The sequence below is a fragment of the Ochlerotatus camptorhynchus genome, unplaced genomic scaffold, assembly GCF_037179485.1.
Source record: "Ochlerotatus camptorhynchus isolate MF236.1 unplaced genomic scaffold, CSIRO-AGI_Acam_v1.1 ptg000391l, whole genome shotgun sequence".
Classification (NCBI taxonomy): Eukaryota; Metazoa; Arthropoda; class Insecta; order Diptera; family Culicidae; genus Ochlerotatus; species Ochlerotatus camptorhynchus.
Genome location: NW_027040878.1, coordinates 1,540,593 through 1,565,262, shown reverse-complemented (window position 1 = coordinate 1,565,262; position 24,670 = coordinate 1,540,593). Strand labels below are relative to the sequence as shown.

Here is a 24,670-nt window from a genome sequence, read left to right as displayed (position 1 = left end):
CCTATCTCAATTCCCCACATTTTTGCTGAAAAGTACCAACAAGTCAATTGCAATAGAAGATTTTTCACTGATGGATCACGCATTGATGGATCCACTGGCTTCGGCGTCTTCAATGAATACTCAACCGCCTTTCGGAAACTTCAGGAACCTTGTTCCGTTTATGTTGCTGAGCTAGCAGCAATTAACTTCGCATTGGGAATGATTTCCGATATGCCCATAGACCATTACTTCATCTTCTCGGATAGTCTCAGTTCGATTGAGGCTATTCGGTCGATGAAACAAGGTAGGCACTCATCTTATTTCCTTTCAAAGGTAAGGGAGCAGATGAGTTTGCTGGTCGAAAGATCATATATGATTACCTTTGTATGGGTCCCCTCACATTGCTCAATCCCAGGCAATGAGAAGGCAGACTCTCTCGCAAAGGTGGGCGCACAACAAGGCGAGATTTATGATAGAAGAATTTCACATGATGAATTTTTCCCATTAGTACGTCAGAGTTCTCTTTTAAGTTGGCAAAACGATTGGACAAATAATTCTCTTGGGCGGTGGTTACATTCCATTATTCCAAATATTTCTTCGAGAGCGTGGTTCAAAGGTCTGGATGTAAGTCGGGGATTCATTCGAGTGATGTCAAGACTTATGTCCAACCACTACTCGCTAGACGCACATCTCTATAGAATAAACCTCGTTGACAGCAATATATGTAGGTGCAGAACCGGTTATGATGACATCGATCACGCAGTTTGGTATTGCCCGGGTAATGACGCCTCCAGAGCACGACTATTGGATACCCTAGTGGCCCGAGGTAGACAACCCTTCCGTGAAGTAAGAGATGTATTGGGAACACGTGATCTTCCCTACATGCAAGCGATCTACGAATTCCTTTGTTTGTCTGATGTTAGAGTTTGATGTGACTATCCCCTCCTTTCCTAACAATTTCCCGCCATTGTGTCCCAGTCTTATTATCCTCCTGTTCCTGTGCTACTTGCCCCTGCCCAGTCAGGATTTGGTCAACCGTCCGAGAGTAGTATCTGAAGGAGGCTTCAGAAACCAGTTTCCTACCTAGATCCTTCCAATTGAAATTGTTACCCATTAACCTCGAGCCCGCCACGAGTAATTGGTACCCAATACTAACCTAGAAATACTGCTATTTAAAATGTAAATCAAACATTACTGATTTTGGCTCCGCAAAGTGTCACACACGACTGAGCCTAGTAAATAAACGAACTAGTTAAAAAAAAAAAACTGTAGATTAGGTTTTCGAGCATCTCAGATGAATCAATTTATCAGGAAAAGTAAAAGAATGTTCCGCTTCCTATGTCTCAAGGCAAAAATTCCTGCTCACAACACTCTTTTTGACGTTCTCCTATTCACCACCAGAGGTTGAATCGATCGTTTAATTCCCATTAAAAAGGCCTATTCAAATCCCTTTTTTCAGATATTCTCTCTTGATATCAGGTTACTAAGAAAATATTCCAAAGAATCATGTGATCAGAGTTCTCCATGTATTCCTCTAGGTATTGTTTTAAGACATGAGAATGATCAGGTATGAATACCTGAAGATATCCAACCATCCGACAATTCAAAACTTTTCTCTCATTTCATACCAGGCGGCTCAGAAATTATTCCAAAGACCTAGTTATTCAGGTAATTATGTTTTGAAGATTTACAACTGTCCTTCAATTAAAATAACACTTCAGATATTCTTATAAGATTCCATTCTATTATAGTAACGTATACTGGGGATATCTTGCAATCTAGCAATCCAAATCACATCTCGGATATTTTCTCATATTGGTCCAGCTAACTCAGAAATTATTCCAAAAACTTTCAAGTGATCGAGGTTATTGATGTAGATCGCTGTATATTTTTCAAGACTTCAGGATGATCAGGTGTTATTCTGAAGGTCTTCATACGTCCAACAATTCAATTCACGTCTCTAAGATTTTCTACTAAGTTTCTCAGAAATTATCCCAAAGACCTTCATGTGACCAAAGACATTGATAGAGACCGCTAGAAGTTTTCAAGATGACCAGGTATTATTCTGAAGATCGTCAACTGTCCAACATTTCAATTAACGCCTCTTGGACATTCTCTCATGATTCCAGGTGGCTCAGAAAATATTCTGAATATTCTGCCTTTTATTCTGAACCTCGCGAAATGTTCAATAAAACAAATCATGATATTCTCGCAAGAAAGCATATTGATGTGGAATGATCAAGGGCCTGCATAAAGTTCTCTGGATAATTTGAACTTTGACTGTTGAATTGAAGATCTTGGTTGGTCAAATACCTGCATAACGTTCTCTGGATATTTTGGCAATTCTTCAGGTTGGTCCCCAACAGGCCTGGGTTCAATCCCAGTTGGCGCCTCCGGGATGTTCTGAGGTATAACATCTCTGATCACGCCTTCCTTCGGAAGGGAAGTAAAGCCGTTGGTTCCCGGTTCATGAGTTGATGGGTCGATAGGTAGGGTCCAGCTGTGGAAGCTCCCTCCCTGGCGTCGGTAGCATTGGTGCTCAGCATGCAAAACAAGATCGACGGAAAACAAATCAAGGAAACACATCGTCCTAAAGTCCTCCGGATAATTATTCAAGACTACTAATTTATCAGGTATTATTTGGCAGTTCTCCAACTATGCTGTATTTCAAATCATGTTTCTAAGATATTTCTTTCAGAAAACAGGTTCATCCAGAATTATTCCTAAAACCTTCAACTGATCAAAGAACTGCCTAAAGTTTTCTGGAAATTTTGTCAAGACATCAGGTTGATGAGGATTTATTTCAAAGAATTTCAGTTGATCATTGATCTCCAAAAAAATCATTGATCTCCAATTGTTCAATAAATTAATTCATATTTCTTTAGATATTCTCTCAAACTAGAAGGATGATTAGGAAATATTCCGAAATCTTCGATGACTAAAAGTTCTCCATATTGTTTTCTGGATCATTTCTCAAGACTTCATGTTGATAAAGAATTATTCTGAAGATCTCCAATTCTTCAATATATCAAATAATGTCTCTGAGATTTTTTCCTCAAATGAATAGGATAGTCAGTGTAAAGTTCTTTGGATATTTTGTCAAAACAGTGACCGGGTATTATTCTGACGATCTACCGTATGCGTGATAATGTTTGCACCATCGTACAAATAAGGTTCCCCTTTCACCTGTACATACAATGCCTTGTTTTTTTGCATGCACGTTACCTATAGCTCATACCGTAGTAGGCTGTGTATAAAAGAAAATTATTTACTTAGTTTGACAGTTGCACCATGACGAAGTGGCAACGTATTCGTGATTTGTCCCACGCGCAAATGTCGCAAAAAGACATTTCAATCGCCGTGGGAGTGTCCCGGTGAACCGTCAAAAGGGTTTTAGACCGAGAAAAGAAAGGACAACTATCCGCGAAGGTGGCCACAGGTCGTCCGAGGTCAGCTCGGGTTCCGAGGGTTATCGCTGCTATCAAAAAGGAAGATTCGGGTGAATCCAGTGCGTTCAATAAGGAAAATGGCAAAGGAACACGGGATCAGTGACTTTACGGCACGGAAGATCGTTAAGGAAGATTGCGGGGCGAAGTCGAGGGCACGGAAAAACTATTTTTTTTTTCGAGATAAGGGCAACAAGAATGAATCAAGATCCAGGATTTGAAAAAATTGAATACATTAATAAATTTTGAGGTTTCATGTTCAGTAAATTTGGTAGTTATAGCTTAAAATGTTCCCAACATGAATAAATTTCCAAGATTCTAGAACGTCCAAATAGTCAGAACAAATGTCTAAGTCAGCTCGTCAAATTTTATTTAGACCATTCGGCCTCAGGGCGATAGTACCACATCCAGAAATGACCAGCTCGTTTGATATCATCCCAGGTAACAATTTGATGCTTAACAAGTGTTGTTTCATCGATTTTAATTCAACCTTAATTTGAATAATTGCTGTACATAGTCCATCTTAACCTTTGTTCAGTTTTTAAACATCTAAATCTGGTGATTTTAATCAGCCGAAAGCTTAACAGTAACATAATTTATAAGTTTTTAAAGCCCGATTCAAAGTAAATTTGAACGCATTCAAGTGATCATAACTCAAGAATTAAACAATATACACGGTTGATCAAAACTTCAAACAAAAGGGTATTTATTCAGCTTTCAAACGATATAAAACAAGTTATTACATTTCACCGTTTCGAATGAACTGTCGCACTTTACCTGTGATCGATGTCATCATGATCTGCACAGTCGCTGGTGACACTGTACCGGCAAAATTATTCCACGCATTTGTTGTGCATTTGTCACTTCATTACCGCATCCTCGAAGTTTTCGCTTGACAATTGCCCAATATTTTTCGATCGGTCTGAACTCAGGGCAATTCGGAGGATTAATCTCTTTGGCGACGAATTTAACAATGATTGCAGCATACCATTCTAGTACCTCCTTAGAGTAGTGGCAGCTGGCTAGATCCGGCCAAAACATAACGTTGATCTTGTGTTGCCGAATGAAGGGTAAAATCCGCTTTTTCAGACACTCTTTAATGTAAACCTTCGACGTCATTGTGTGAGATGTGATGAAAACCTTGGTTTTAAGGCCACAACTGCAGATTCCTTGCCAAATCATTAGTTTCCGAGCAAACTTATCAGCAAAAACAAATTTATACCTGGAACATCCCCACGACCAGCTGCCAGGTAAAATTTTCGTCCGGGGATTTGTTCATAATCGATTTTGACATATGTTTCGTCATCCATTAAAATACAGCCATCAAATTTCATCAAAACTCGTTCGTATAGTAATCGTGCTCGCTTTTTGGCCACTAAATTTTGTTTCAGGGAGCGATTCGGATGTTTACTGGCACAAAATGACTTATATCCTTCTCTTGAAAGGATGTTACGCTCGGTGAAAAAGTTGGAATCGTATTTCTTTGCCAAATCACGTACCTCAACACCTTTCTCCTCAGCTCTTTGTCCCTAGTGCCACTTTTATGATAGATGCGCTGTGCTCTATCCACACTCAGAGTATCCTTGTAACGTTTGATTACAAGACTCACCGTTGACTTTGGGAATTTTAACACTTTTGCTATTTTTGAGGCAGATCACGAAGGGTTCTCTAGATGTTTGCGCACAATTAATTTTTTTTTTCCAAGTTACATGATCCGTAATTTCGGGATGCGTCGATCAATCGAGAAAAACTATAAATCAATTTCTTCGTCTATGAAACATCAACAAATGCCTGTCAAACGTTTTTTGTTCCAACCACGCGGTGGTGTATTAAACCGTGCATCCAGTTTTACTTTGAATCGAGCTTTAGGTTATTAAATAAGAGTATTTTCCAACGCTTGTTCAGCCTTCTAGTTTTATTTCAAAAAATGGAATTGAAGACTACCTCATATCTAATATTTTTATGGGATCGCTTTATTTTGTTGCTGATTAATTGGATTTACATATTTATATTGATATTATAAGTCTAAAAATTACCTTTGCATTTTGAGATTCAAACCAGCAGTCGCTGATTCACAGGCGTCAACCATACCTACTGGACCACTTAGGCATATGTAGGCAAAAGGTATGATCATTAACTTGAAGTTGAATAATGGCAACCGGAAGAGTATTATACAGCAATGCATAGTTGTAAACAACAAATGGTGACAGTAAAACATTCCTTTCACTACACTAGTTTACAAAACAACATAAAAAGTTTGAACTTTAGTGGTTGACCAACGTTTCTAATGCAAAATCCTACGCTGAATTCAATGCCATGGTCAGAAAAAATTAAAGTAGAGCCATTTTTGAGATACACAAAAATTTTGATATTTTGAATTTTGGACAAAAGTACGATTACTAAAATGTCAATATCTTTGGAACTAGTGCACCAATTTGAAATCTTTTTTATATGAAAGTGAAGCTAAATAAATTTGCTATCGTTCACTAGAATATTATGTCTTAATTAAAAATTTAATTTTGAAGTCATTTAAAAATTTACAGCATTTTTTTTTATTTTTCCTGCGAATTTTCCATAAAAATCTTGTTTTAATCAACATTTTTAATGGGATAAAAAGATTCAAAAAATCATTCCATAATTTATTCTTGAAGTCCATTAAAAACTGGAGAAAATGAGCCTTTAATGGATGAAATCGGTTGGAAATTGTCGAAGTTATGAAATTTTTTGTAAAATCATGGAAATTGAATGTTCCAAGATTGGCCGTTGTCCCGCTCCTAGGTTCATGCACCACTTCCAGTAAGCCTTTCTGCGGACGTGTACGCATACGGTGCATTTCACTAACACTACCAGCTGTCACGCAAAATTAAATGGGATATTTTCAACAATATAATTTACGCTAGTGTATGTGAGACCGCTCGGCGAGAACCTAACGCAACCAACTCAATTTGACAGCTTTCTTTCTTTAACATTGTTTAACGATGTATACGACAAAACGTGAATTCAAGTGTAAAAATGATCCTCAAAAGTTTTGTTACGCATGTGGCAACTATATATTTACAAAATCGGTCAATTTCACTGCTTCGTTGCAAACTGCATACAGGCTTTATTTTAAAATTGATCCTGGAGACTTTGACGAACCGTGGATTCCAAAAGTATTATGTAGTTCGTGCAAAACGTGCTTGGCTAGGTGGATGTCAGGCGCAAGGTAAATTGATTTTTTGAATATGAATCGAATATGATCGACATTATCTTACTTCATCTATTTTTGATAAGTGTTAATGTCTTACTTACTAACTCACTTATTTGTTATCTGTCAGTCGCTATTTGTCCTTTGACATGCCCACCATATGGCGTCGACCGTTTTGTCATGCAACGGATTGTTATTTCTGCTTGACAAAAGTTAAGCAACAAGGACGTCACAAAACAGTTGAGTATCCACAAGTGGCTTCTATGACAAAACCTGTTCCACATTCAAGTTCGGTCCCGTATCCTGTTTATCCAAAGCGGAAACGAGCGCCCTCTGTTGAATCGACCGTTACAAAAAGTGAGGAGGAATTCAAGGAGGAATGCGAGGAAGACTTCGAGGTGGAATTGGAAAGAAACCCAAAACTGTTTACACAATCCGAATTTAATGATTTGGTGCGAGATCTCGACTTATCGAAGGAGAAATCCGAATTGCTGGCATCACGCTTGAAAGAACACAACATGCTGAGCAAGGAGGTCAAAATTTCTTGTCACAGGAATCGTCACAAGAAATTTGACAAATATTATTCTACAAAGGACAAGACATGTTTTTGCCATGACGTAAACGGCTTGTTTGAAGAGTTTGGTGAGCCATATGATCCAGCTGAATGGCGTTTATTCATCGATAGCAGCAAGTTGAGCTTGAAAGCCGTTTTACTGCATCAAGGGAATGAGAAACCTTCTATTCCATTAGCTCATGCCGTTAATATGAAGGAAACGTATGAATCAATGGCTCTATTGCTCAATTTGATAAATTACAATCAACACAATTGGAAAATTTGTTCCGATCCTAAAGTGGTTGCCATGTTGACTGGATTGAAACAGGGATACACAAAATATATGTGTTTTTTGTGTAAATGGGACAGTCGAGCTCGTTAGGAACACTACGTCCGAAAAGATTGGCCAAAACGGGATAATTTCACAATTGGTAAAGACAACGTTAAAAATGATCCTCTTGTGGTAAAAGAACGCATAATACTTCCACCACTACATATAAAACTTGGGCTATTCAAAAATTTCGTCAAAGCGTTGCAAAAAGAAGGGCCGGCATTCCAGTACTTGAAATCAGTATTTCCAAATTTATCTGACGCAAAAATAAAGGAAGGTGTATTTGTTGGCCCACAGATCAAAAAACTGCTCAATGATTCCGCATTCAATACAGTTTTGACACCAGATGAGGAAGAAGCGAGGAAATCGTTCCAGCGTGTTGTCACAACCTTTTTAGGAAATTTCAGAAGCCCAGATTATGAGGAAGCCGTCGATGAATTGCTCAAAAATTATGAGAAAATAGGTATAAATCAAAAATATTGTGTTTGTTACATATAATTAATTTCAAATCCTTTTATTTCACTGAACACAGGTGTGAATATGTCTTTGAAGATATATTTCCTACATTCTCACATGGATTTTTTCCCGGAAAATCTTGGTGACGAGATCGGCGAGCACGGCGAACGTTTTCACCAACAAATGAAGATGATGGAACGTCGTTACCAAGGGTTTTGGGATGAAGCAATGATGGGTGACTATTGTTGGTTTCTGATTCGAGAAACAAGTTCAAAACATCATTAAGGGCTCATTTTCTCCGGTTTTGAATGGACTTTAAGAATAAATTATGGAATGATTTTTTGAATCTTTTTATCTCATTAAAAATGTTGATTAAAACAAGATTTTTATGGAAAATTTGCAGGAAAAATAAAAAAAAAAATGCTGTAAATTTTTAAAAGATGTCAAAATTAAATTTTTAATTAAGACATAATATTCTAGTGAACGATAGCAAATTTATTTAGCTTCATTTTCATAAAAAAAATATTTAAAATTGGTGAACTAGTTCCAAAGATATTGACATTTTAGTAATCGTACTTTTGTCCAAAATTCAAAAAATCAAAATTTTTGTATATCTCAAAAATGGCTCTACTTTAATTTTTTCTGACCACGGCATTGAATTCAGCGTAGGATTTTGCATTGGAAATGATCATCACCTTACCGAGTTCAAAAATGGTGTAAACTAGTGTTATCAAGTGCAGGTATCACAATGTGGACACAAGTGCGTGATGAATGCGGTCTGAAAGTTCACGAGTTACACTAACGACATTTTACAAAATGTTGCAATAGATTACTAATCTTATATAAAGCTAACAAAATATTTGTAGCGCATTGCTGATTTGTGGAGTAGTGTTAAGCTTGAATAAGTCTTGTCTAATCTTTAGATCAGTTAACATAATGAGGTTGAATTATGGGAATACAATTAGATTTATGCAATACTAATCAACTATATATTCAGCGTGGTGTTAATCAGCTTTGTGTCAGTGTTCACTCGGCTGTCGACAAAAGCAGGCCACTCTCGATGTGTGCCACGTGATCGTCTGTTTTCTCGGCAGCAATCATTGGGTGGTCCTCCGCATTGTTCTTCATCAGCAGTTCTTTCGGTCGATGCGTCGTCGACTTTGGAAAGCAACCGTTTCGTGATGAGTGTGTGAGTGCTGACCACGTTTTGCGTCCATTGCTGCAATGGAACCACTCTGCCCTCCGTTGGCGATACTGCCATACAATGAAACCACTGGAAGCGGATCCCGTTCTGATGGAGGAGGCTTATTGGATAGCGGAAGATAAAGTGTTTATTGTGTTGTACCTTTTGACTATAGTTTTAAGATGTATTTTATAGTGACCAAGAATCCTCAGTTTTGTAAAGTTAATTCGTTTGAGCCTTATCAAATAAATTGATAAAAAAAAAACAGCTTTGTACACCTTAAATCATTCATAAATCAGCTTCTGTTCTTACAGTTCAGCTTGAATTGTTACTTGGGGGATGACAAATTGAATTTCAAGAACTGGCAGCCCTCTTGCGTGTTTTGTTATAAATTATTTACTCAGAACTTCCATAAATGGTTCCTTGAACCATTTTTTTTTTCAAATTCTATGAGTTTCAGCAAATCATGAATTTCGGTAATATTCTTGAAATTATTGACGATAAAAATATTCTATAAGTCGATGATTCCATAACTTGATGGTCCCTTCAAAATCAATCGTACTCTATGCCCAGGAAAGTCGAGAAATTTTCCAACCCAAAAATTCCTAGACCAGACCGGGAATTGAGCCCAGCCACCTCCAGCGTGGTCTTGCTTTGTAGCTGCGCCTTTACTGACTGAGCTGAAGGAAGCTCCTGATCACCTGATGGTCATTGGAATATTTTCCGAGAGATTTGAATCGATGAACAGTTTGAGATAGTCACTGCAATAGGTTCTATGTTGATCAGAAAAGTCTTAAAAGTTTAAGTCTAAGTCTTAAAAAAAATATTCAAAATATGAAGATTGTACGCGATGAACGCTTCCAATAGGAAAACGAACGACGTCATCGAATGGCGCATCCTGATTGGCTGACGCAGCCGATGAAAGAGTATAAAAGTAAACAACATTGTATTTCATGTTTCATTCTGTATCCTGGATTTAGCCATTGAAGAGGAAGCAGCGAATAAAAAGGCAGAATTGAGAACAGTGTCTCATTCTTTTCGTCCGAGAACGGAGATTTCCCGAGCATTCGTGCTTCGTCCAGTTCCTGTTCGTTCATCCACTGGTTGCATGTGGTGATCGATTCATCTTCCATAAGTTCCACCTAGTGGACACTTTTAAAAGAGTTGAACTTTCCTGTTTCCCTGCTCATCGGAGCCTTGTGTTCGGCAGTTTTGCCGTGGTCCTTCGAGATAGAGAGAGGTTTACTGCGCTGGTGGCTGTAGTGGTTACAGCTGTTGGCAGCTCAACGACTGGTGCTGAAGAGTTTTCAGCGACCCATCGTTCCTACGCTGTCCGCTGTGGTGTGCGCAGCCAACGGTGCATCGTCCCTTCGCTGGTAGCTGTGGTGTGCACAGCTGTCAGTGGCTCATCATCCCACTACTGGTGGCTGTGAGGTGCACAGCTGTCGGTGGCTTGATCACGAGTTGTGTCGTGGTCCTTCGTTCGAGAGAGGCAACCCGTCGCTGGTGGCTGTAGCGTGTACAGCCAACGGTGACTCTACGATCCATACGCTGGTGGCTGTGAAGTGCATAGCTGTCGGTGGCTCGATCACAAGGTAGGTTTTCGTCTGTGCTGTTGTGGTAAGGGCAATGATCTACCCCAAGAGAGATTGAGTACATAACATTTGGTCCTCACGAGCCGGATATCAACCGGTGAGATACGTCCATCCGCGAATATTCGTGACCCTTCCTTCCAACGAGTTTGTGCCCGAATGAGTAAAAAGTGTTTGAAACCTACGATCGTAGTACAGTAGTACCCTTAAAAACTGTGAGTGTTGAGAGTGAACTGTAGTGAAAAGTGTAATCATGACGAAATTGAAGCAATTAATTCATCAACGAGGACAAGTAAAGGCGCGAGTGACAATGATCATCCAGAAGCTAAACGAAGCTATGGATGAACCTGAAACAGTGAGCCTTTCCCAGTTGAAGGCTTATGAGAAGAAATTGGAACTACATTATTCGGAGTATGCGGTGAAGCATGACTTAATCGTGACTCAGTGTACTAGTGAAAACATGGAGGATCAGGACAATAAGTTGGACGAGTTTGACGAGCTGCACACGGAGGCGTTAGTGAAGCTGAATCAACTGTTTGATTTACTTCGTGCTGATCCACAACCTAATAATGGAGTTCCCCAAGTGATTGTGACTCAGCAACCTCTGAAGACGCCAATCCCAACCTTCGATGGGAAGTACGAAGGTTGGCCAAAATTCAAAGCTCTTTTCAATGACTTGATCCGAAAGTGTGGCGACTCCGATGCAACTAAACTGCAATACCTGGACAAGGCGCTGATCGGTGAAGCTTCCGGTATCCTTAATGCCAGAATTATCAACGACAACAACTACCAGCAAGCATGGGAGTTGTTAGAGGAGCGCTTTGAAAATCCGAGAGTGATTATTGACACCCATATTTCCGGTTTATTGTCGATGAAACCGATAACCAAACAAAGCTTCAAGGAGCTAAGAAACCTTATCGATACTTGCAATCGCCACGTGGAAGGATTGCGGTTCATGGAGCAGGAGGTTGTTGGAACAGCCGGTCTAATCGTGGTGAAGCTACTTACAATGTGCCTTGATGGAGAAACGCGGAAGCAGTGGGAGCTCACCATGGAGCACGGAGAACTTCCTGACCTCGAAGAATCCATGAAGTTCCTAAGAAGTTATTGCCAGGTACTTGAGAGATGTGAAGTAGACAAGGCGTCCTCAGCTAAGGCAGCTGTTAAGCCTCCTATGATGGGGAAAACCAGCTCATCGCAAAGAACCTCCAATCCAGCAACATCCAGTTCACCGGAGAATGTGTGTGAAATATGCGCGGGTCAACATTGCAATTACAAGTGTCCTTCTTTCTTGAGCATGAGTGTTGATCAGCGTGTTACCCCCATCAGCGTGTTGACCAGCGTGTTGTGAAGCAAATCGGACTATGTTTCAACTGCCTTAGGAAAGGCCATCAAATCAGGGCTTGTCCATCAGATAAGTCATGCTCGAGGTGTTCCAAAAAGCATCATACCATGTTGCACTTCGAGCAGGTATCCCAAGCTGAGCCGAAGCAGAAAACTCCAGGTGGAACATCCAAGCCGCAGGAGATGCAGACAGCAGCAGCTGTACCTGAGGATCCTGTGTCTACAGCCTGTTCCAGTATGCAACAACGAGCGAAACAAGTGTTTTTGATGACCGCATTGGTGAATGTTACGTCAAAGAGTGGAAGGAATTTCAAGTTGCGTGCTCTCTTCGATTCCGGGTCTCAGATCAACCTGGTTTCTGAATCTGCTGTAAAACTGCTAGCGCTTCCGAAGTATCCTGCCAACGTGCCAGTCGTAGGAGTGGGTGGCGCCAGATCTCAAATTCGTCATCGTGTGATCCTGAAGTGTTTCTCCGACTACACCGATTTCCAAGGTGACATGGACTGTTTGGTGACAGCTAGAGTGACAGGAAAGATTCCATCTGTTCCAGTTGACATCTCGGAGTGGAAGTTCCCGAGTGGTATTGTGTTGGCCGATCCAAGCTTCAACGAACCGAGAGAAGTGGACCTACTGATCGGTGCCGAGCTGTTTTTCAAAATCCTGAAACAAGCTCAGCTGAAACTCTCTGATAATCTACCCGTACTGTACGAGACTCAGTTCGGATGGGTTATTGCCGGTGCTTTAGAAGAGTCCGAGGAGGAAGTCGTCAACGTGCTGTGCGCCACAAATGAGGATCTGTTGCTGAAGAGCATTCAGAGGTTTTTCGAGCAAGAAGAACTTCCAGAAGAAAAAGTCCTGACGAATGAAGAGCAAGCGATAGAAGATCACTTCTGCAAAACTTATCGACGAGATGAGGATGGCCGATTCGTGGTTAAACTACCGTTCCGTGAGTCCATCAATGAACTAGGAAACTCCCGATCATTAGCGTTGAAGAGGTTCCTGTCAATTGAGAAACATCTAACCAATAAACCCGAGATAAAAGAGATGTACCAAGAGTTTATGCAGGAGTACAAGGACCTTGGTCATTGCCACGAGATCCGTGAGGGAGACGATCCGCCTGGCCAACAGAGCTACTATTTGCCTCATCATGCTGTACTTAAACCTACAAGTACCAGCACAAAGTTACGTGTTGTATTTGACGCCAAGGTGAAGTCTAACGGATTATCCCTCAACGAAGTTCTGATGATTGGACCGAAGATTCAGAACGATCTGTTTACAATCCAATTACGTTTCCGGATGCACATATATGCATTTTCTGGAGACGTTGAGAAAATGTTCAGGCAAGTGAAACTTGATCCAAGACAGACACATTACCACAGAACTTTCTGGCGTGACCAACCGATGGACCCGATAAAAGTGATGGAGTTGTTAACGGTGACCTACGGGACGTCTCCTGCATCGTTTTTGGCAGTGAGGTCCATGGTTCAACTAGCGAGAGAGGAAAAAGCCAACTTTCCTGCAGCTGCAGAGGCGATATTAGAGGACTGCTACATGGACGATATATTGAGTGGTGCCCCAACACTTGCATCCGCGAAGCAACTGCGAAGTGATATCGAGGAGCTTATGATGAAAGGAAAATTTCCTATCCGAAAATGGTGTACCAACGACGACGAAATTCTTGAAGGTGTTCCGGATCAAGACCGTGAAAAGCTAGTTCGAATAGGAGATTCTGGTACCAACGAAGCGATTCGAGCTTTAGGTGTTCTGTGGGACCCAAGATGTGATCAGTTCCTGTTTTGGAGAAGCCCGGAAGTGATGCAACCGGATGTGAAGGTGACTAAAAGGTATGTTCTTTCTCAAATCGCCAAACTGTTTGATCCCCTTGGCCTCATATCACCTGTGATCGTTTTGGCTAAGTCCATCATGCAGCAATTGTGGGCTGATGGTCTGGGATGGGACGAGACCCTAGAGGGCGAGTTGTTGAGTAGATGGGTGACCTTACATCAGTCATTGGTACAACTGAACGAGATACGAATACCGAGATGTGTTATGGCTCCTGGAGCTCAACGTATTGAGATTCACGGCTTCTCTGATGCGTCGTGTACTGCTTATGGTGCTTGTGTTTATTTGCGTTGTGTTCAGGAGAACGGGGCAGTGTCAGTTAGGCTGCTTTGCAGTAAGTCAAGGATTGCCCCTCTGCGTCGTCTCACAATACCTAGATTAGAGCTGTGTGCCGCTGTGGTATTGGCCAAACTGGTTAGTGTAGTGATCCCTATTCTGAAAACCGAATTCCACGATATCAAGCTGTGGTCTGATAGCCAAATTGTGCTGGCATGGATAAAGAAGAATCCGGATCAACTTCAAGTCTACGTCAGAAACCGAGTTTTGGATATTAACAAACTGACTAGTGCCTACGAGTGGAAGTACGTCAGGTCCGAGAATAATCCTGCGGATTTGGTGTCCAGAGGGTGTTACCCTGGTGTGTTGCATCGTTCTGATATGTGGTGGAATGGTCCACTATTTCTGCAAGATGTTAACTACGATATCCAGGAGACTCCGGTGATTCAAGATGAAGAGTTACCAGAAATGCGACAAGTTCAAGTGTGTAACCCAGCGGTCGATGTTGAAGACGATCCGGTATTCGAGCGGTGCGGATCGTTTTCCAAGCTGCAACGTGTATTGGCGCAGGTGGTGAGATTCACTCGACTGATACGAATGAAAAAGGAGGATCGTAAACATGCAAGATACATTTCTGTGCAAGACATGCGGAAGGCATTGGATTACATAGTAAGGATTTTGCAGAGGACCGGATTGAACGAGGAGATCCAGTGTGTTCAGCGTAAGGAGTTGCCGAAGCGATTGGCGAATCTTCAACCATTCCTGGACGAAGAAGGTTTCCTTCGCGTCGGCGGGCGTCTACAAAACTCTAAATTACCGTATGACGCCAAGCACCAATTACTTCTTCCACGCAATCACCGAGTGACGGAAATGTTGATTCGTCAATATCACGAGGAGAGACTGCATGAAGGGCCATCCGGTTTGCTGGCAGCAATAAGGCAGAAGTACTGGTTGGTAAATGCTCGATCTGCCATCCGGAAAGTGACTCGAAGCTGCGTAAAGTGTTTCAGGACTAAGCCGAGAGGAATTCAGCCCTTAATGGGAAATTTGCCGGAGGAGCGTGTGAATGTAGCAGCAGCGTTCGAACTCACTGGTGTGGATTACGCCGGCCCAGTGATTGTGAAAGAAGGAAGGTATAAGCCGAAACACGTAAAGGCATACATTGCACTGTTTGTCTGCCTAACAACGAAATCGATTCACCTTGAATTGGTTTCGGATTTGACAACCGAAGCTTTTCTCGCCGCTTTAGATCGTTTTATCAACCGTCGTGGAATGGTTCGTAAAATTATGTCAGATAACGCGACCAATTTTATTGGTGCTTCGAAAGAACTCCACAAATTGTACTTGATGTTCCGTGACGAGACCGCAAGAACGAAGATCAACGATTTTCTGCTCAAACGAGAGATTGAGTGGGAATTCATTCCGCCTAGATCACCCAACTTTGGGGGTTTGTGGGAGGCAGGAGTAAAGGTTGTCAAGTCCCACATATATCGGACTTTGGGCAACGCAATTTTGACGTTTGAGGAGTTCGGAACAGTATTGACCCACATCGAAGCCATAGTGAATTCCCGACCCTTGTATGCACTGTCTGAGGACCCGAACGAGCCGCTTCCGATAACACCTGCTCATTTGATGATTGGAAGACCATTGGAACCGATTTTGAAGCCGTCGTACTCCGATGTAGCAGTGAACCGTCTGTCTCGCTATCAGTATATGAACAATTTGCGTGATCGGTTTTGGGCAAAGTGGTCGCATGATTATCTATCAACGCTTCAATCGAGGGCAAAGTGGACAAAAAGTGAACCGAATGTGAAAATGGGTACTATTGTGCTACTGATGGAAGACAATCTACCAGTTCAGTCATGGAGGTTGGGTCAAATTGTTGCACTTTACCCGGGAAGGGATGACGTGATCAGAGTCGCCGACGTGAAGACTGCAACGGGAGTATTCCGGCGCTCCATTCGGAAGTTGGCGCCTCTTCCTATTACCGACAACGACCAATCGAAGATTTCCGCTTTTGGAATGGTATTCCAACCGGCGGGAGTATGTACGCGATGAACGCTTCCAATAGGAAAACGAACGACGTCATCGAATGGCGCATCCTGATTGGCTGACGCAGCCGATGAAAGAGTATAAAAGTAAACAACATTGTATTTCATGTTTCATTCTGTATCCTGGATTTAGCCATTGAAGAGGAAGCAGCGAATAAAAAGGCAGAATTGAGAACAGTGTCTCATTCTTTTCGTCCGAGAACGAAGATTTCCCGAGCATTCGTGCTTCGTCCAGTTCCTGTTCGTTCATCCACTGGTTGCATGTGGTGATCGATTCATCTTCCATAAGTTCCACCTAGTGGACACTTTTAAAAGAGTTGAACTTTCCTGTTTCCCTGCTCATCGGAGCCTTGTGTTCGGCAGTTTTGCCGTGGTCCTTCGAGATAGAGAGAGGTTTACTGCGCTGGTGGCTGTAGTGGTTACAGCTGTTGGCAGCTCAACGACTGGTGCTGAAGAGTTTTCAGCGACCCATCGTTCCTACGCTGTCCGCTGTGGTGTGCGCAGCCAACGGTGCATCGTCCCTTCGCTGGTAGCTGTGGTGTGCACAGCTGTCAGTGGCTCATCATCCCACTACTGGTGGCTGTGAGGTGCACAGCTGTCGGTGGCTTGATCACGAGTTGTGTCGTGGTCCTTCGTTCGAGAGAGGCAACCCGTCGCTGGTGGCTGTAGCGTGTACAGCCAACGGTGACTCTACGATCCATACGCTGGTGGCTGTGAAGTGCATAGCTGTCGGTGGCTCGATCACAAGGTAGGTTTTCGTCTGTGCTGTTGTGGTAAGGGCAATGATCTACCCCAAGAGAGATTGAGTACATAACAAAGATCTTAAAACACATGACTTTGGAATAATTTCTAAGCTGTAGTGTTTCACATGAGAGAAAAGCTGTGAGATACGATATGGATTAGCGAATACTTAAATATCGTTAGAATGATACCTGATCAATCTAAAATCTTGAAAAAATATCCTGCGGTTCTCATCAAGGTGATCTCTTATCACTTGGTGTTATTTTAAATAATTTATGATCAACCTGGAATCTTTGAGAATATCGTGTAGATGTGATCTGAATTGTTGGGCAGTTGACGATCTTCAGAATGATATCTGTTTAAGGTGTAGTCTAAAACAAATATCTTGAGGATATGTTGGAGATCTATGATCACTTGGAGGTCCTTTGAAGAATTTCTAAGCAGCCTTGTATCTTGCAAAAAAACATGGGAGATATGATTTGAATTGTTGGGCAGTGGAATTTTGAAGATCTTTGATCACCTGGAAGTATTTGTAATAATTTCTGAACTGGTAGGTTGAGAGAATATCTGAGAGTTTTGATTTGAATTGTTGTGCAGTTAAAGATCTTCAGAATTATACCTGACCAAATTGAAATCTTGAACAGATACCCTGATGACTTTTTTGAGCTAACTGATCATCTGGCTTTAAAATAATTTCTGAGCAACCTGATGTTTGAGAGAATAACTGGGAAATGTGATTGGAATTGTTGTGCAGTTGAAGATATTCAGAATTATAATCTTGATCAAATAACCAGCTGACTTCTGGGAGGTCTAGATATTTGTTCAGGACTTCAGGTTAGTGTTTTCCGTACTGAGTACCAATGCTCCCGACGCCAGGGATGCAGCTTCTACACCTGGACCCTATCTATCGACCCATCAACTCATGGACCGGGGACCAAGGGCTTTACTCCCCTTCCGAAGGAAGGCGTAATCAGAGATTTTATGTTTCGGGGCCCCCCTTAGCTCAGTCGGTAAAGGCGCAGCTACAAAGCATGACCATGCTGGAGGTGGCTAGGCTCAATTCCCGGTCCGGTCTAGGAATTTTTCGGGTTGGAAAATGTCTCGACTTCCCTGGGCATAGAAGTATGATTGGACTTGCCACACAATTATACCAATGCAAAAATGGTACAGGCATCGAAAGCTCTCAATTAAAAACTGTGGAAGTGCATCTAGAACACTAAGCTGAGAACACGCTATAAGCTAATATGCTATATGCAATAAGCTTGAAATGCGAAGAAGAAGAAGAAGAAGAAGAAGAAGATGTTTCAGAAAATCCCGGCGACACCGACTGGGATGGAACCCAAGCCCTTTGAGGTGAGAGGCAACCACGCTTACCATTACACCACCGGCGCCGCTAATAGGTTGTAGTTGTGAAGAAGTTGAAGTCTATTTTTCAGCAAAAATGACGTTCAGAACTGATGTCAAATTAGGCTAAAACAATTGAAAAATCATCTTTTCTTTACAGCCTTTTAGCTACTAATACCATGTAACAACTTTAAAAAAACTACTAGGACAGCACTATGGGGTTGTACGGAATGGTGACGTAGGACTACGTGGTCTTATATAATAAATCTTATTTGTTAATTTGTTACTTCTGTGGGAGCAGAGCTCTCTATTATGGCAATCCCCCAGGTCCCTGGTCTAGAGCCACGGGGACCAACGGGGTGGGCTTTCCACCAGCCTCTTTTGTTGGCTTAGCTCACGACTCTTCCCCAGGTCGTATCTCGACAAAGAGTGAGATGGTGAGGCTGATCAGGGCGCAAATAACCTTCTACTCGGTCTTCTTTTAGGCACTTTTTATTTAGGATATCACGTTACTTACGTATAATAGGGTGTGTGTGTGTGTGGGTGTATGAATGGCCGGCCGGCGTGCTGGATCGTGGATCACTGGGCGGATGACCCAGCGGATGATCTGCTAGTTTAGGAATGACGCGATCTCGTGTCTCCCGACGCTCGCTTGGTTGACCGCTCCGACGGTCTAGACAGCGTTCGGTTGATCGCCAGTGATTGCGAGGAACTTCACGCTCGCTGGGGGGGGTTGACCGCTCCGACGGTCTAGAAAGCGTTCGGTGGCTCAACGCTGAACAGCGGAGACTCAAACTAAGGACAATGGGTCCTTGGGTTAAAACAATGGGAGGTCTTATTATATGGAAACTACTGGGCAGTTGGGTTAGGTATGTTACCTGATTCTTTGATTAACGCGTTCCTGAGGTTTTTATTTCCACTTTATTTAACTGGAAAGTCACTTCGACTTGAAATATTTGAACACTTGGACTTTGTCTGTAAATATACCGATACTAGTCTGTGAACTATGATCCAAACCTCCTTCGAGAAGAGCTGAAGTGGAAAAGAACTTGCCCATTCGATCTGACCCAGTAGTAACCTCCTTTTTGACCATACTCCCTGTTTCCACCCGTCATACTTTTCATTTATTTCCCTCTTCTGTTAACCGATCCTGGTTGTGGTGTCTGTATGGGAAGTGTACCTTATGTTTTACAAATTGTGTTCTGATAATTTTAATTTGACCGTTTCTTTGGAGTGGTATTTTTAATCTGTTCTGCTATTTCTTTACATATTTTCATTTGTTTTTAATAAATTAAGTTTTATAACATAGAACATTAAGTAAAGAAACAATAACTTTCGGCATAACCGTTAAATAAATAGATTAATATTATAGATAACTCAATAGCATATCGCTAGCAACAGTCGGCCTTGCTCGTTCATACTTAATAGCAGTATGGATTGCCGATACCTACACTCACTCTCATTGCTCAGTGCTGGTGATATAGGGTAAACTACCCAAACGGTAACAAATTGCAGTAGGAGCTTGTGTTTTGTGTAGGAATAGGGATTTGCGCAGGGTTCTCACTGTTTATACTCTTCAGTATAACGCGCTTGACATAGATGGCCCACAGCAACTCACGAAGAGCTACTGATTCCGATCAATAGCGGTGCGGCTTCTTCCTCCTTCTATGGATGCTCATGTGTGCTACAGCTCGCTGTTTACAGGCAGCCATTCGTTGTGTACTGGAGAACAATGTTCAACACCACGCGCCGAAAGCACTACTGCTGCTGATGCTGACGACCGGACACCACCACACACGGTGATTGGAACTGAATACGATCAGCGGTTGAGGCCAGCCTTGATAGCTAGCTGCTTGCGGGAAGCCTTTCGTTGTGTACTGGAGAACACCACCACACACCACACGGTGATTGAATAAACACCGGATCGAATTCAACTTTGAAATCTGTGTTAGGCAAATCGCTTTTCGCAGGTAATCGGTGAAAATTTTAATTATCATAGCACAAGTTGCACATTCGGGCAATTTTCAATAGTGACATTTTGAAAAATGATAAAGTCTTAAACTTAACAGATGCGTAAAAATATATCTGAACGATTGATGATAAAACTATTGAAATTGGTCCAGGGGCAGCTGAGTTATTAACGTTCAAAATCTTTCATAATTTGGTTACATGTTACATTTTTGGTTTTCACAAAGTGTACCCCCATATAGAAATCACAGACGTAGTCCTACGTCAAAATATTGTTCGATTTGTACAAAAAGTGCGAAAAACCTGTTTTGTCACAATGTCCAACATTTATAAGAAGACCATGGACGATCCTCGGTTGGCGATAAAAGGGCCTTCAAAGGTTTGTTTACAAAAAGCTTGTATGCCCTTTTTACATGTGGCTCTTGATATGGGGTTTGATCTATTCAATACTGAGATTTATATGCTACAATGACATTTCATTTATTCAATTACAACGTTTTAATAGAGCACAGGCAACAGATAAAATGAATTTAAACTAACTTACATAGTTGCAGTGGACAGCGTGTCTGCCTGCAACATAAATATTTATGATGGCAGGTGCACTTTGATTTCTAAAGTTATTTTGCCAGGACCAACGGTAATTAGTATGTTTCCGAAAGTGTAGTGTACAAGTCTGGAACCTAATTATGAATAATAAAGGAACTGATTTTCTAATTTCAAAAATTGAATTTTAATGTAAGGATTTATTCAATAACCACCCACTTACAAAAAAAATAATAATGAATTGTTCATTTTGGAGTTATGTTATAGACCATTTATTTTGTTATTCATGCATTAGTGAATGGAGCAACGAAAATAATAATATCGTACTTCTACACGGAGATGAAAAACTACCCAAAATTAAGTACTTTTCCCTCAATTCCAGGGTTCAGCCCAATAGCCTAAATTTGAGTAAATCGCATATAGTATTTTCCATTTAACACCAGCAAAAAAAATACATACTCTTAAGTATATTCTACCCAAAGTTAAGTGTAATTCACGTAAATTTGAGAATATGCAATTTACTCAAAAGCCCAATAAGCTGAACTATATCGTTGAGTCGAATCTCTCGTTCTTTTTTGACAACAATAAAGAGTTCAAAATCCCGAAGGCCCAATTTTCCTTATTAGGGATTTGAGCAGATTTTTCTCCTTTACTTTACTAAAACCTTAGGTTATTATTAGTTAGGTAGGTTCCGATTCTACACATTGTAGTTTCATGTGATCTTGACATTTTTACCTAGGGTATGAGTACTTAAGGGGGTTAGGTTTTTGATATGTCTTTAGTAGGAATGACACTGATTGTGGTCGAAATACGTATCTGTCACCAAAATTAAGTGGAATTAAATGGAAGATAACCTTTTTTGCTGTTTTATACAGTCCATTGTTACTCCTTGGAAACACATGCAGTAGATGTAAGAAGCCCATACCGACATTTGATACATTTTCGCTTGGCTTGTTTGCTTCAGCTTCAGCATTCACTTATCGCTAAATCGATGATTCACCGGATTCAATGATTCACTTTCAAGCTTATGAAATTCACTCAGTCCAAAAAAACCCAAATCATCATAATCCCATCCATTGTAAACCGCCACAAGTTCACTTACCTAACTCAACAGGTGCGGCAGCCGAAGGCCCGGTTTTTTGTTCTTCTCCAGCAAAGCGTAGCGCATCGTTGTTTTTTTTTTTTTTTTCAATGCCAAAATAATTGACCCAATTTAGCTGCCGTCATCGATAGCGTCTCACGCGCGTCTGTCTACCTTCCGTCCATACTCGAAACGATTAACGAGTGGTGAACGAAAAAAAAAATGTCACCAAAAGGGTTTACCTTTTTCTGCATGGCCTGAAAAATCACAGCCCTGACAGTGCAGCTTTAATGGGAGAGAGAGAGATTGGGAGAGATAGAGCGAGAGTAAACCTCCGTTTACCTTTAATACCTACGACAACGCCGACGACCCGGGTCGGCGGCGGTAGCGATGGTAATTGATACGGCGACGGAGGCCCGGCCACCGCGACCACCTTGTCCTCCCTCAACCTTTGTGTGTGTGTGTGTGTTTGAAAGTGAAAAAAAAAATGTCGACATAGAAATCGCGTTTTGAAAATTATTCCAAGAGAGATGAATCGAAAACAATCAACGACTCCTAACTCCTACTCCCGTTTGATTTGTACTCTTTTACAGACCGGCGACAGATCGAATCGAGCGAAAGCAGAGACGACGGCTAGGGATTATCCATTACAAAATATTTATAATTATCATCACATAACAGGCAGCAGGGGCACGAACAATAACAACAACGAACGACTACCTACTCTCCTGGCACGAACACAGTGACGCAAGGAGCACGAACGAAGCGCGAAACAAAGAGATTGCACGCACACTGTGACGAGTGCGCGTGGTGAGAGCGAGAGCGAAGTGCATTCGTGAGTATTCGGCTGCTTCGGGCAGAAGGCCGAAGTGCGAGCACTGGGGGTTCGTGGAGCCGAACGACTCTCGCTCGCTGTCAGTCGTCCAGCAGTAGTCGAGCGGTTCGCACGTATCGTATGGTGTCACGGCTCGTCGCTCGTCCGTACATACATATATGTGTGTATTCATTCGGTCGCCCTTGGAAATAGTGATTGAGAAAAAAGGTTTTTAATTTTTTTTTTCGTTCGTTCGCTTGCTTTTGTACATTGTGTGTATGTTTCGAAGTGAAGTGAAGGATACAAGAAGACGAAGCAAAAGAAGCAGCAAAATATGAAAGAAGTGCTTTTGTGTGGTGAACGAGCGTGTCCGTGTGTCTGTGATGCACCACCAGGGAAGAGGTGAAAAGTTTTTACTGAAAAATTTCTGTCCGTGCAAGCAGAAGTGAGGCAGCCCCAGTGCGGTTTTCTCGTAAACTGCGGCGATACAGTTAGAGAGTAGTGGGGGATACGGCCTATCGGAAGTGGGATTTCCAAACTCCGTGGAAATCGGCAAGTATTGTGATCGTTGCGAAACGCGAACAAACCGTGATTTTGATTGCCCCCATAAAGTGGTGGAAAGCAATCGATTACGAAATCAACAAACGCGAAGCCCTGAAATTTCGCACGCGTGTATATCGTGCGTTAAACAGTCAACTTTCCCCCGTTAGATATCCGATTACGGACGACGATACCTCCTCTGTGGAGTTGGGTGTCGAGTTTTTCACCAACCGCCCTCCGTCGTCGGTTGTTGGCTGGAAGAAACAAAGGAAAGCTACCTACCCCCGAAGGAATAGAAAACGGAACAAACCAGTCAGAAGTAGAAGCAGTGTTGCAAGAAAAGTTCCACGCGTACATGTGGGCAAGAAGTGAGGCAAGTGTGTGTTCCCGTTGAAAAGCTAGTGTTGGTGCCCAAGTGTTCGCGAGCTCGCTTCGGTGTTGGTTATTGGCACCTGATTTGATGACCATTGTTTCTTCGCGTACTGCTAAACGATCCCGTGTGTTCCGTGAGTGTGTGGGCGCAGCAAAGCTGCGGAAGAATCGAAAGAAACCATCAAGATAAACGGAAAAATGAGATGAATAATTGTGCAATTACTGCCGGTTGGCTATTAATCTTTGGCTAAACTACGAATTGGTCCGTCCGGAACCTCTCTCAGTGTGTGTGTGTGTGTCTGTGGGTTCGTGTTTATTTTTTGTGAAAGAAACCTCAGTGTGCCGTGAATTGTCCTGAGATTTATTGTTATTTTCGTGAATCGACGGCAGCGACTAGTTGTGTCTGCAAAATAGTGGGTTGGTGCTTTCGTGAAGACCCCGAGAAAGATGTCGTTATCACCGTTCCGTTGGATTACAAAAGCAGTAGCCGCAGCACTAGCGCTAGCACTACGCCCTGTGTGCAATATGGATTAAGTAGGTGCTATTTTTAGTGTCGCCGTCGCCTGCTTCGTCGCCACTGCTGACGTGAATGTGTGTGACCCCATTCTCGGGCGCTACTGTAGTCTGCAACATTTTACGTATTTTGTTTTTTTTGGATTACCCGTCTCCGTCGTCATCGATTCGTTGATAGCTGCCCGCTAATTGTTGTTGCATTGTGAAGTGCATCGAAAGCAAACCAGGAATAGGCGTAGTTTGTCGGTTGCATCTCTGCAATCTTTGTCCCACGGTGAAATGTGGCCCGAAGTGGAGTGAGAAGCTGAACACAAGAGGTGAGTGAAGTTATCAACTTAGGTCTCATGTTCGGGGGGACCTCCTGCTGAGGTTGGGTGAAGTTAAGTACCGGTTGTATTGCTCGCAAGTGGGATTCCGTTGGGAAGCGGGGAAATTTGAGACGGTGATGGTGTCAGTTACGATGCAATCAACATATACTATGAGTGAGCAAGTGCGTGAAGTGAAGGGGGAACAC

General features: G+C 42.0%; 3 protein-coding genes across 3 annotated transcripts in view; all 3 read left to right on the top strand.

The window, feature by feature from the left end:
• Nucleotides 1-24,670, top strand: part of LOC135710539 (uncharacterized) — a 261,946-nt gene that overhangs the window by 106,254 nt on the left and 131,022 nt on the right. Inside the window, exon 2 of the mRNA XM_065233137.1 lies at nt 22,511-24,473. The gene's annotated coding sequence lies outside the window, so the exon portion shown is untranslated. The remainder of the gene's footprint in view (nt 1-22,510; nt 24,474-24,670) is intronic.
• LOC135710529 (uncharacterized) lies at nt 11,038-12,078 on the top strand. Its single transcript, XM_065233128.1, has one exon. It carries the CDS (start codon nt 11,038-11,040, stop codon nt 12,076-12,078), a length of 1,041 nt encoding a protein of 346 aa, XP_065089200.1.
• Nucleotides 12,180-16,247, top strand: LOC135710528 (uncharacterized). The gene has a single exon (XM_065233127.1). The coding sequence runs from the start codon at nt 12,180-12,182 to the stop codon at nt 16,245-16,247; it is 4,068 nt and encodes a 1,355-aa protein (XP_065089199.1).